The following is a 13,552-nucleotide window of genomic DNA, read 5'->3' as shown; positions in this document are numbered from 1 at the left end:
AATTGTGCTGGTCCATTAAAATGTTGGTGTTTTATTGAGGGAACACATTAACACACTTTCTTTATTCCTGCCAAGATCTCTGGACGTGCACTTTGCCACTCAGTAGTGTGAAGGCATGTGCAGAGCTGCTCGTAAGGCTGCAGCTTTAATTCGTTCCCATCCAGGCTGTGTAATAGCTTAAATTTCTCCTTGTTTAATTGCTGTGGGTATTGGATGCCCAGAAATAACTGTGGGCATTGGATGCCCAGAAATAACTAACGCTCCAAGAGCTGCTCTTGGCCTTTGTCATTCCACTTCATCAGCTCAGAAATGTTGACACATTTGAGCTTTGCTTTGCTAAACTAGAATTCACTTTCCCTCCAGCTTTCCCAGCCTGCTCATGATAAATCGTTTCCAAGCCCTTTCCCATACCCAGGACCAGCAGCGACCTGATGTCGGTCGCCCCGGCGGGCAGGTGCCCACAGCTGCACTGGGGCAGGGAGCGCTGCCTTCAGTGTGCAATGACTTTCTAATCTTCTCTTTCAGGAGTCTGTGGAAGATCCCCTTTGGGTGAAAAAGCAAAGCGACTTCCAGCATAATTCAACATTTTTCTAATAGAAGTGATTCTCCCTATAGATACTTGTGTGGCATCTCATCAATGGTTAATTTTCTGCTATAGAAGCACTGTATGATTGAATAGTGCCATAAAGATACTGCTTTGTCTATAGGCTGGTTTGATTCAGTTAATGCCTTGTGCAATATATTTTTAATTTCAGTGTTTCTTTAACTTGCCTGCTATCTGTTCTAAACAAAAAATCTCTGTCTCCTTTAGAAAGACCGGTCCCATAGACATGGAAGGACATGGCTGCAGCTTATTAAATGAATAATATTACCAGATGGCTCCAATGTTTCAGCACTTCAAGAAAATGTGGATGGCATGGAAATGGATACTTGCCTGCGGGGATCAACCAGTTCTTCTGTTACATAGTTCAAGAAGTTCCAGCCACTGAATGCAAACGACCCTTGAAGAAAAGCTAACGCTAAATGCCCCACGGATGGAGTCATCCAAAAATTGAATGCGTTGCTTGGTGTCAGCTCTTCGTAGTTTCCTGCACAGAGAGTGCAAGCAAGAGGTTAAGCCACCCCTACCTACCAGAGACACCGAAAAATAGGTAAACTTTTGCTTTTTATTCTTTATTTTCATTCTTTATTCCTTATTGTATTTGGGACTTCATGCTCTTCATGTCACCATGGGCTGGCATTGCACTTGCAGTGCTTTCTGTGGGACCGTGTCCGGGGGAGGCAGCTCGGGCTGTACGCACGGGCATCCCTCACTGCCATCTGTGCCGTGGCACCCATGTCACTGCCGCGACTCATGGGACCCTTTGCCAGCCTGCACTGTCTGAGGATGGCTCCTTGGTGGGGTAAATTCCTACCTGTTCTTAGTGCGGTTTTCTTTTACATGAGTTTGGTGTTGTTCAGTAGAAATACTGAAAAATAAAATGTCTATGGGGCTGGAAGATTTGTCAAGATTGTGGGACTATTACCACTGAGAAAACAAGTTTTCTGCTCTCTGCAAATGTCATATTTCATCTTCCTATATATGACTCATCATATACATGATAAAAACACTGTAAGCCTTTTGTGTTTTCTGCTTTCCATTAAGTTGGTGAATCAGCGAGACTTTTTTTTGCCTATTTTTAATCTTATAAGTGACTTTTTGTAGGAAATTGGACTAGTGCCCAAAATGAAGCAGGTGTTTTCCTGCCCTGGGCAAGGTATCGCTTATTCATTTTACACCCAGAGCACTTCAAGTTTAAAGAACATACAACAGATTAAAAAATTTCAGTAACTATTCCAAAACATCCTCAGCTGCCCTCCTTTATTCTATCAAAACCGACAAGGCGGGCCGGAAAGGGACTTGTTTAAGGGGATACAGCTGATTTCTGTGTTGTGCCATCCTTTCCATGGCTGTGTGAGCATACAGCCCTGCAGCTCGGCTAAACCCAGCGCTCCTTCGGGTTGGTTTGTAAGGAGGAAACAGTGCAGTAAGTGGGAAAAATCAAGTCTATCAACAGTCCCATACCCGTGTTAGAGCTGTCTCACAGAGTACCTTTAAAGATCTGTACGAAGCCCACAATAATGATAAGGGCCAGGGCTAAGAGTTTTCCTGCTGTAAATATATCCTGAATGCGCGTGGCCCATCGAACGCTGGAGCTGTTCACCCAGGTCAGGAGGACTGGAGAGCAAAAGACTGAATTCAGTGAAATGAAATCATGTTTATTTAAGAACACACAGTTAAAGCATTGAAAAACACAGACTGACACGCATGTTCCTGCGGGGAGCTCTAGTGTGGCCGGGAGCGAGGGTGAGGAGGAGCGTTGCCTTTCCCTAGGAGACTCCCAGCTGCAGGGGCACCCCTGGCAGCCAGCAGCCTTCCCTCCTCAGGCGCTGCTGGTCAGGGCTCCCCCCGGCTCTAGTAACTGTGCCTGAGTAGTGCTCAACGTGCAGGGATCGCCGCCTCCTCATGGAAATGGTGAACGTCTTCAGTCCCCGTAGCTCTGGTTTGCTTTTGCCAGCTCCGTAAGTAATTAATGCAGAGCCGGTGGCGTGCTGCACTTCCTACACGCTCACATTTGTGAATGTAAAAGAAGACTAGCAAGGGCTTAAATGGTGATGGGTAACCCGTGCCAGTGGGTAACCCGTGCTGGTGGGTAACCCGTCCCCATGGGTCACCTGTGCTGGGCGCCCATGGCTCTGCAGGGAGCACAGCACTGTCCCATCCCACAAGCTCACCTGCCACCACTTTCCCTGGGACCCGCAGGGATTCGGGTGCCATTGTGCCCCGCTCCAGCCCACTGTGCTTGCTGTGGGCAACTGGGAAGGGACTGAATATCCCACACTGGTCGCGGTGCCTGTCCTGGGACCTCTATGCTTGCCTTTTGGGTTGTGGCCGTTACCCCAGCCTGGCTGGAGCGGCCCCTTGAGTGGTCCCATGTAAAACCGAGGCAAGCTTTGTGTGTGCGCAAGAAGCAAATACTCACGTAAACACACCATGGAGAGGATCCTGGAGGCATTATAGGGGGGGATACAGTTAGGGAAGACGGGCTGCAGGACATAGTTTGAGAAGGTCAGTGCAATGACGGCCAGACTGGTCGGGTACATGATAAGCACCGCGCTCCACAGCAGCAGAAACCTGAAAAGACAAGAAAAAGCACAAGAAAGCAGCGTTGGGGGTGTGCTGGAGAAGGCAATGCACGCTTGGCTGTGCAGTGCTTTGGGATGGCTCCTGAGGCATCAGGACCGAGCATCTTCGTCCTGGTCACACCTAACAGTCACCTACTTGTGCCTCTCCTCATCCCTTTTCCCATGTTCCCAGCGCAATCTGGATTTTAAATTTGTTGTGATTTAACCCCAGCCAGCAGCTAAGCACCACGCAGCCGCTCCCTCACTCCCCTCCTGCTCCCAGTGGGATGGGGAAGAGAATCAGGAAAAAAAGATAAAACTGGGGGGTTAAGAACAGTTTAATAACTAAAGTAAAATATAATACTAACAATAATAATAATGAAATATAATAATAATAATACTTGTAATGAAAAGGAATATAACAAAAAAAGAAGAGGGGAAAAAAAGGGGGGGAAAAAAACCCCAAAACAGTGATGCACAGTGCAATTGCTCACCACCTGCTGACCAATGCCTGAGCCGTGATCTGCCCCTCCCGTTTATATACTGGGCATGACGTTCCATGGTATGGAATACCCCTTTGGCTAGTTGGGGTCAGCTGCCCCGGCTCTGCTCCCTCCCGGCTTCTTGCACACCTGCTTGCTGGCAGAGCATGGGAAACTGAACAGTCCTTGGCTTAAGATAAGCACTACTTACTTAGCAACAACTAAAACATCACTGTGTTATAACATTATTCTCACACTAAATCCAAAACACAGCACTGTACCAGCTACTAAGAAGAAAATTAACTCTATGCCAGCTGAAACCAGGACAAAACTAAACATTTTTAAGCAAAGCACAGTTTAGGGACATATGGAAGAATGAGGATTATGCCCAGTGGGCACACTTTGATTTAGTTCTGTACGTCAAAATGAAAGCATCTCTGTTGCTCCTGGGCTGATGTGTTACCGCAGCACATGGCAGTCCCTATGTTGAAGGCATCTCTGAAGGGTTTCGGCAGGGCCCCCAGCTGCAGGCCAGCTGCACTCTTGGTGCTGATACCGGCTCCCTGCTGGTCATTGGGGGGTTTCTTGTCACCGTTTGGGTTGGCTCTGTGACCTGGGCCAGGGCAGCTTAGTGCTGCAGTATTCTGCGATTGTTCAGCTGGCGTCCAGCGGGGCTGGTTGTCTGCCTCCAGCTGTGGCTGAAGGTGATTGCACTGAAAGAGGACCCTTGCAAATATAAAGTGTGAGATATTTTGGTTTCTCACGCTGGGAAAAGGAAAAAAAATACTTATCTTATAAAAGCAGCAGTGGATCTGGTTAGTGTTTTAAAATATTTGAAGTATTATTATTTCTGTAGTGAGAAATAGTCATTGCAAGAAAGTGAAATCCTTCTTGCCGTGTACATACACACACACACACACACACACAGAGATACATACACATTAATTCATACATATACATGCACAAATGTAATGTGCAGGGATGCCCAGCAAAAATGAGGATTGGAAATTATATTTCCAAATAAGACAGTATAATTTCTAGATTACATGGGTTGCCCTTTTAAAGGCTGCTCCCTCCCAGCATGCTGCCTGCTGCCAGCCCCTTAAATCTGGCACAGCTTGGAGAGTCCCTCCTGGTGCTGTTAACGTGGAGGGAGGGAGTGCTGCTTGCTGGGTGCTCCTTGGGCCGAGGTGGTGAGTGTCTCTCAGTCCCATCCTTTACTTTGCCTTGTTGTTTCTGAGAAGTATGGGGCAATCTGATGCTTCCTGTTTCTTATTAACTACCAGAGAGTTAATTTGGTAAACTGGCATGACGCAAGAGCTGGTTACCTTCCCAAATGGCACTATTGTTTTTAAAACTCAGGGTTTTTTTGTCTTTCTCTTTATTTTGTTGTGTGACTCCTTTTTTTTCAATTTCTAATGTTTTTCCTCATGGTTCAGAGCAGTTTCCTTCAGTAATTGCTTTGTGCTACTCGGTGCTGTGGGTGGTGTACCCAGTTTGGGGTAGCTCTGCAGACCCTGCTTGCTGGGTGAGTTAATCCAGCTGGTCCCCACTGAAGACTAAATATGACTTAAAGACTGCAATAATAATTTGCTGCTAGGGTGAGGATGCTGGTGGTGCTGAGCAAGGTCAAGTTCAGCCCTCGTTGCCCCTGTACAAGCCCCAGCTATGTGTGCCCAGCAGTGGTGCTGCCAGTGGGCAGGGCTCAGGCAGAGCTGCACCCACAGGGCTGTGGGCTTTGGTGGGCAGAGGCCACCAGCTCTTCCCTGTCATGTTTATCTTAGCCCATACAATTTATGTAGGCCAAGAACTGTGTTCAGCTAAAAACATTCAGTGGGGAGAATGACCCTGAAAACAGTATTTCAGGCAAAATTGGTCCTTGCTTCTATGTTGTAATATGGTGTGCATTACAGTTGGTATTGGGTAGAATACGGTTTAATGGGAATGTGAATAATTCAATAGATTTCTGACAGGCAATTTGTTTCATGCTGAACTGAAATACATGCAGGACTGATAACACCAATTAAAGTAAATGCAGAATTTTAGCAGAGGGTGACAAAGTTGCACTGTCAAATGGGAAGCTCAAACAAGAGATGGCATTAAAATAAGAAGGAAGCTTGCCTAAGATGTAGGCCCAATTTTATCTTGTTTTTCCAGGTAAGTTTTAACCAAAGCCTGGTTCTGAGAAAAAGATATCCACGCTGGTCACTCAGATCATGTTCACGTCCCTGAACATCCAGCTGTTGGGGCTGGGGCTGCACTGCTGAGCACTTGCCTTGCTCTCAGCAGTGCTGTCGGCGGCTGCCAGGGGCAGGATCAGGACCTGGAGGCCCAGCTGGCTGGGATGGCTGCTCTTGAGTTAAATTGCTCATGGGGAGGTGGTGTTTGCTGTGGCTGGCAGGCAGGAATTAACCCCAATATGATTACCCAACACTCTGAGTCTTCTAGGAAGTCTTTGCTTTTAAAGCACCACCTTTTATCTTCAGCTGTGTAGGAAGAGTACAATTTCCTTAGCAAAGAACAACTGCTCCAGATCAGCTATAATTAATGTGACACAGGGCTGAAGTTTCCTGCAGGTGTAACTGAGTTTCAGGTGTCCTTGCTATCGTGGTGCACACAATTTGACAAATCAAGGTGCAAGCCGAAGTGCTAGAGGTGCGCTTTCTGCCCTGGGCAGTTGTGCAGAGGGAGCGCTGGGAGCCCAAAGCCCAGCTTGAAGCAGGGAGATGTCACCGGGCATGCCTGGAGTTACTTTGCTTGGCTCTTCAAATGGAAAGTGGGGGCATTACTGCCCCGAGGGCTGAGTTGTGGCACTGAGGGTGTCAGGAGCTGAATGCTATCTGATAGGCTTTCACAGTTACTCAGTAATTTACAGCACTACAAGAACCTGAGAAGTTAAATCTTCTCTTGTTGCTGACTAAGAAGCAATCAGACCTTTAGAAACAGGCTTGAGACAGCTGAATGTAGAGAAAAAGGAAGATGTAGCTGCTCTTCTGGTTCCCCCCCCCCCCCCCCCCCCAGCACTGGCGTTTGCGTGGGAAATCTTAGCTCCTGCATGTGCTGCTGGTGAAAGGACTGGTAAAATAACCTCCCTGCCTGTATTCTGAGCAAACAGTGGTTGTGCCTAACGAGTGTCAATAGCTGCTAGCTGGATGGCCTCCGCTGTGTTTCTGTTGTTGAGTCTGATCCAAAGTCCATTGAAGTTAATGGCTATCCTCCCATCAATGTGCATTAGATAATGTCTCTAATTAGATTTTTTCCCCTCTTTTTAAAAACACACTGGAATAAGTGACAATCTGTGGTGGGACATGCTGCTTTTGGGAAGGTGTGGCATCCATGTGGAAGTGCCAGTCATCCCTGCACCAAAACTGATTTTTTTGCAGATATCTCTGCATACTAATCTGTGGAAAGAAATGAACAGCATGGTTTGATCGGGGTCTCTAATAGTCTAGTGGACTTGGTGAAATTGGTTCTCAAACATGGATTTGGGATGTGCCTGTACTCCGAAGAGTATCTCACATTAGATGTAAAATACCATGGAGTCAAAGCAGCCTGTGAAAACAGAAAATTAGAGTGTACCCTACCTGTGCATCATTAACAAAAGAAAACAGTTTGAAATAGATGCTGTAGTACAGATCAGCTTATCATGGGAAAAGCCGAACTGGTTTAAGAAAGTTGGAGCTAATTTGAATATTATTAATATTATCCTACATTGCTGAAAGAATTATTGCCTTTGGAAACTTCAGATTTTTGCAACAACAACAAAAAGGAAACATAGAAGTATACTTGAAGCATGTTTTACTTGCAGTTTGGAGTGACACTTATCAAAGCTTTGGCTTAGAGCTCTCTGCTGATTTCAATACTATTGATTTTTAGTAAGGATGTATGTCCAGTCATCGGTCACTGCTGGTGAAGCAGCTATGTTAGTTGTAATGTTATCGCTGAGCATTCAGAAGAAGTTGTATTTATCAGAAATGCACTAGTGGGTTTTTCATGAAGCTGAATTTATTCATTGTTTTCTGCAAGAATACATATTAAGCCTATTATTTACTATTTTGGGTAATGTTCTTTTTATGACCTGTACAGACATGCAAGCCCATACGCATGTAAGATGAGCTGTGCTCAGACAGCTCCAGCAGCACGGGATGCGAGACGTTCCCTGCAGTTAGTGTGCTCATACACAAATGCTATTTAAAACCAAGCTGATTTCTAAATGATGATGAAAGCGGGAAGTCTGCTCTCTGGTACCAGATCAGAACCCAGTGCAACAGGAGCCCTCCCTCACCTCTTCCTTCTCCCCTGGCCAGAGCTGCCAGGGAGCATCCCTTCTGCAGGGTAATCTCCAGCTGAGTTTCGCCATCACCACTGCTTGCAGCCGCATTTCATGCACTCTCCTTTCGCTGTACTCAGACTTGGAGCAGGGCTGCTGCTGTGCAGCCAGAGCTTCTGCCATCTCAGGAGATGGCCCTGTCCTGCCTCTCTTTTATTCCATTCACCTTCTTACATCACACCTAGCAGTGTTACTACCAACGATCAATACTGCCAGGCACAGAAGCTGGGGCATGCAGTATTCCAATGGCTGTTACGATCAAATAGTACTTCTTTGTTCCTTGTGCCCATGCAGGAGAACATAACATATGGGGAGGATTTGGGGGGGCAGGGACAAGACAACAGAAGTGAGGAGGAAATGTCGTGGTCTGAGTGGGTATGGCACATGCTCCTCTAATAAACATCTCTGTGTGAATAGACCAAACCATCCAGATTTGCCATTGGGAAAATCCTTTGGCACATGCACTAAAGCTTTTTGTGCTGAATTTGCTGTTTTTTGCTGTAAAAGGATTAAATCAGAAAAGAAAATTGAACTTTTGGAGAAGCAGTGTTTTTTTCCTCAGGGGAGGCACAGTGCAGGCCCCTTTCAGCTCGGAGCACCGTGTGTGAGTGCCAGCAGGGGAATGGGTGCTTCCGAAGTGGAAAACTGAAGGTGCTTGTGGGAGTTCCCCAAAGCTGCAGGCTTTAGGTGGTGGCTAAGCAAAGTGCAGCAAGGCGTAATCTTGCAGCTCAGCTTTACTGGAAAATATGACTGAGACCCCACTTTTTACACCAAAACCTACCTGGAGGCTTCTTGCCTAAGGCAACCCTTTGTCATACTTATAACACGGTTTATTTTCTTGGGAGAAAAGGTAAAGTCTCTTTGCAAAGCAAGAATGGGAGCACTGCTTCCCTTCAGGTGACAAGGTTGTGCTTTTTTGATATTGCTTGTGCATTGCAAGCCTGGACACCAAGCAAGCTGCTGCCACAGCAGAGAGCTCCCTGCTTAGGGAGGTGTGAGCATTGCTCTGTCCCCAGGTAAATGCTGGGTAGCGATCAGTCAATGGGCATGTGGTTTGTTACAGCAATTGCATAGCCTGGTGCTTTCTGGTACCGTGCAAATTCTCTGAACGTGGCACAGGGTGAGCTGAGGAACAACTAAAGCCAGGTTTAGTTGTACTTTATTTGTAATTACTTTCTTTTTCTCCCCTAGAAAGCGTAATTCTTTTGGTTTTGTGAAACTCTCATGGTTTCTGGCCTCCCTCACAGCGATATTCCCGGGATAGCACTTGTGATCACTTGTGCAGTTTTATGCTCTTTCATTTTCATGGTTCTTGCTTGCAGATCCCGTTCCCGGGAGCAGGCGATGGAGGAAGCTGCCGCCTGCCTGCCGCAGAGTCCCAGGGGAGCGGGGGCTTTGCCACGCAGCTCCTGCCCCCTGTGAGAGAACAACCTCAGCGAAGACAAGTTGAGATCTTGGTTAACCAAGCCAATGTTGTTGTTACCTCAATCCGTGCTGCGACGCCAGTGTAACTTTCTGTGCAAAGTGGGACAGCGTTCAGAGGAGCTATTCCTCTGACTGAAGAAACACAGACTTTCATGAGAGCTAGTATAAGGCAACAGCTTAAGTCTGACAAGCATCAGAAAACTACCTTGTCACCTAGCGTGTTTTCAGATGCTGTCTGTGCCCGGTGCCCAGGCGGCACTGAGCCGAGGCAGGCACGAGCAAGGGGACAGGCCACGGGGTGGAGTGACAGCCTGCCTGCGTTACGCCTGTGCCGACTTACTCTAGCTCAGCAGCTAGCTTAACTGTTACGAGCTTGTTTTCCATCTCAAATGAGAATATTCTTTTCTTTTTTCCTTCTTCTTTCTCTAGTTTGCAGCTATGACGCTTATTTTTCACGAATAAAACACCAACGTGTGGCAGGGCCTCTTTACTTGCAAATGAGTGAGCTGGCCAGGAAGTTTCGGTGCTTCTCTAGTGAGCTGTGAGTACAGGCTGACGGTTTAGTTTTTCTTGTTGAATACACAAAAAAATAACAGTCAAATATAAATTATGACATCTTCTGACTTGTCCCTTCCTCCCTTAGCCACACTACTCCATTAGGGAATGACGTCTCTGAAAATACCACTGAGTTAGCATTTCCCCCCTCTTTGTATTTACAACACTTGTTATTTTGTACAGTTGCAGTAAGTGAAGCAGCACTGCAAGCAGCTTTGGTTTATGGTAAGTAGCTCCAGCCTCGCTTCCCTGATCCGTGAAGCTCCTCAATACAAGGTACTGATCATTCATGGCTGGCACACAGGAATGTCACTTGGACACAGCATCATTTACAGCATCATTCTTTCCTGTCACGGACTTCACTGAGTCAGAGACGGAAGTGAAAGCGTCCGTCGCCTTCCCTTGGAAGGCAGCACCGGGAGCACTGCATAGGGGCGACTTGGTATTTCTAATGAGAACAGAAAGAATGATTTTGCAAAAGCATTTTATGGACAAATGTTCCCTGTCTCTTCCAAGTCAGATGTCTTTTCCACACAAAATACTTAATATAAACGTGTTTTCAAATTACTTTATAGAGATAGGGTACTTACCCAGCTAATCCACCAAAAATCTCTGTGACGTAGGAATAATCCCCTCCTGATTTGGGGATAGTGACACCCAGTTCAGCATAACATAGTGAGCCAAGGGCAGCCACGCCGCCGCCAAGCACCCAAATAATAAGAGCGAGTCCCACTGAGCCGGTGTGCTCCAAAACTCCTTTTGGCGAAATAAAGATCCCAGAACCAATGATATTACCTGGAAAGGACAAAAGGTTTGCAGTGAGCTGAAAGAAAGCCAGAAATGCACTTTTCTTTTTTTATTTAAAAAAAAAAAAAAAAAGGCAAACACACCCACAGCCCCCACCCAACTGAACAAGAACTCCCCACCAAACCCTCTCTTCCAGGTTTTGTGTGTTTGTATTTTCTCTGATTACACCCTGGGGAGAGCATTGCTGTTTATCAGCAATCAAGGACAGTAAGCGTGTGCTCAGCTCTGCTGAAGCCTGGTAAGACTCAGGTGAGCATCCACGTTTGCAGCTAGCAGTTTTGTGGCACGAACTCAGACAGCTTGCACAACTGTCCGCTGTCATCCGCCATGCCCAGGTATTTTATCAAAAGGAGTTAGAAGCGTCTTTATAATGAAGATTTTAATCTCCTCCTGAGAGGAATCTAAGCAAGATAAGGCCCATCTTCAGGGGGGCTGGGAGGTCAAAAAAACCTACCCTGTAGCATTATCTATAATGTAGGGGCAAGGGGTGCTCTTGCCACCAGGGCAGGTTTAAGATTGTGCTTGTAAAGTCATCTCAAAGTCTTGAATATTAGAAATTAATTAATGGTTTTATATTTGCAATACCTGTGCTGCTTAGTCATCACCCATAGATTTTTAAAGGGATATTGTGGGGTAACTGAAATATCGGACAATGTGGACTTTGTCCTACTAATTTTGTTTGATTAGCACGTGAGCTGAGGTGGTGCTGGGTGTAGAAAGGGAGTGCTGGATACCACAGATGCTCTTTGTTCGCATGGGGCCAGGGCATGGTTGTCCTCCCAGGCCAGTGGGAACTGCTCTGCAAGAGGTGCCTCGTAGCTGCTCAGGGTCTCGAAGGAGAGGTTTTTGTCAGGCTTAGGACTTTTTGAGCAATACCTAAATAGCACTTTTTTCCCAAAAGGATGTGAAGACCCTGCTGTCATAGGGCTCTGCTGAGGACTTTCTTCTTTTATGAGTTAGTATTAAAATCCTTACTGACAGAGCTGAGTTTCAGCCTATGCTGTTGAACAGCATTTCTTATCAGCATAGACATGAAAATAAAATATGGGATACCAGTTGTTAATGAGATATTGTCATCTAAACCAGCTTCCCTGCAGCCTTTGAACCTGCATGTCATCAAATCTAAGCTCTTTTCCTCCCCTCTGCTTTATAAATGCTTTTCAGCTCACAATGTATAGCAAGCTCCCTAAACACATCCAGTTATGCCAAATTTTGCGGCTCTTGGCTTCAATTCTGCCCTCGCGTTTCTTAAAGCAGCTGCTGGAAGTGCGGCTCATCCAGCCAGTCTGCCCTGGTTGTGCTCGTACGTAGCTGTGTGTTTGCAGCATGCGTGTTGAAGCAGATACTCTATCTGTGGTTTGAAATGAAATTAAAGTAGAAAATAGACAACTCCGGCAATTGATAAGCAGGTAGCTGCTTCCCGGCAAGAGCGGGAGGGTCAGAGGCTGCGGGGACAGCCCTGCCGCTGCCAAATCCCTGCTGGATTGCCCAGATGGTTTCAGGCTTATTGGAGCAATGGGCTGCTTGTGGCATGAGGGTCTTACCACAGGTGAAGCCATTCCTTGAGTATTAAAGTGTTAGTATAGCACTGTAATGGCAAACCAGAGAATCTGACTAAATACAATAATATGTAATGCAATAAAGATACGTTCTTGGGATGGGGTGGTGGGACATGTGCTGTGCCTTTCCTGTTTGCTGGCATGTCAGCTTGTGAAAGGGCACTGCTGCGTGTGAGGGCTGTGTCAGGTGTAAAAGCTGGCTTTTCAATATTACAACTGAACTACGTTACGCAGTGCCCCCAGGCAGCTTAATCTGCAGTGTGGCAGCTTCAAGTAAGGCTATCCACGCACAGCAGTAAGGAAATATTTGTACAGATTAAAGAAACTGGTGCAGGCCCCCCCAAAGTTGCAAAATCAGTTTTAAAAGGCAAGACATTGAAAAACACTTTTTCAACTTTTCATTTTAATTTGTAAGCTTTGTGGCTGGCCATGTTCCCCTGTGTAAGAGTCCTTCCACGGGCACAGGCAGGCCAGAGTCATTTTCTTTTGAGATGAAAGTTGAGAGCCACAGCTGCCATTTCAGAAAATACACTGAATAGCACCAAAATTTTGATAATGCCTTTAAAGCAACGTTATTAAATCTTATATCATCCCTGAAAGCCACGTAAAAAGAAAAAAGATTTGCTAGTGTATTGTTAAAGGGCTCAGCAAGCAACTTCTGTAGCTGGCTGGTCTGGCTCTGTGACCAGTGCTCAACCTGCTCTTCAGTGCTGTCCCACAGGGGACACGTTTTGGAGCACGAGCCACGGGGTGCCTCTGTACCAGTGACACGAGGGACCCTCCCGCTACATCTGACACCACTATCCTCCGGAGATGGATGCAGCGCTGTGTGAAGGCTGGGGCCACCTCGAGGGGTCTCACTTACAAAGTGGTAAAATGCCAGGCAGGGGTGGGTTTGTATTCGGGAAGGAGCTGCGTGTGCAAGGAAACCAATTACAGGTCGACTCGAAGGCTATTTCAAATGCAGCTGGGATGGACAGCCACCAGGACCAGAAGCTCTTTCTATGCATTTGAAAAAAAAAATCAGATGAGGGATGTAGATGTTATCAAAACTAGATCATACTAGAGTAACAGTAAAATTAAATATAGCTATCCCTTAGCTGAACTAGCACAGGGAGCCCTAAGCACTGCTACAGCATTAATCACGGCAGCTTGCGCTGAAGGCATGGGTTTTGATGTGGATGAGTGGCACAGTATTATTCATAGCGCTAATAGATTTGTTCTGGGTC

General features: G+C 46.3%; 1 protein-coding gene across 1 annotated transcript in view; it reads right to left on the bottom strand.

Annotated features, from left to right (window-relative positions):
- SLC7A10 (solute carrier family 7 member 10) overlaps nt 1–13,552 on the bottom strand; it is a 45,999-nt gene that overhangs the window by 7,394 nt on the left and 25,053 nt on the right. The window contains 4 exon segments of the mRNA XM_050903931.1: nt 935–1,088; nt 2,093–2,218; nt 3,024–3,175; nt 10,548–10,752. Coding sequence (XP_050759888.1) covers nt 935–1,088; nt 2,093–2,218; nt 3,024–3,175; nt 10,548–10,752 — 637 coding nt within the window.

Source organism: Gymnogyps californianus, chromosome 12, assembly GCF_018139145.2.
Source record: "Gymnogyps californianus isolate 813 chromosome 12, ASM1813914v2, whole genome shotgun sequence".
In the NCBI taxonomy this organism is placed as follows: Eukaryota; Metazoa; Chordata; class Aves; order Accipitriformes; family Cathartidae; genus Gymnogyps; species Gymnogyps californianus.
The sequence above is the reverse complement of the archived record's forward strand: the minus strand, read 5'-3'. Positions and strand labels throughout refer to the sequence as shown.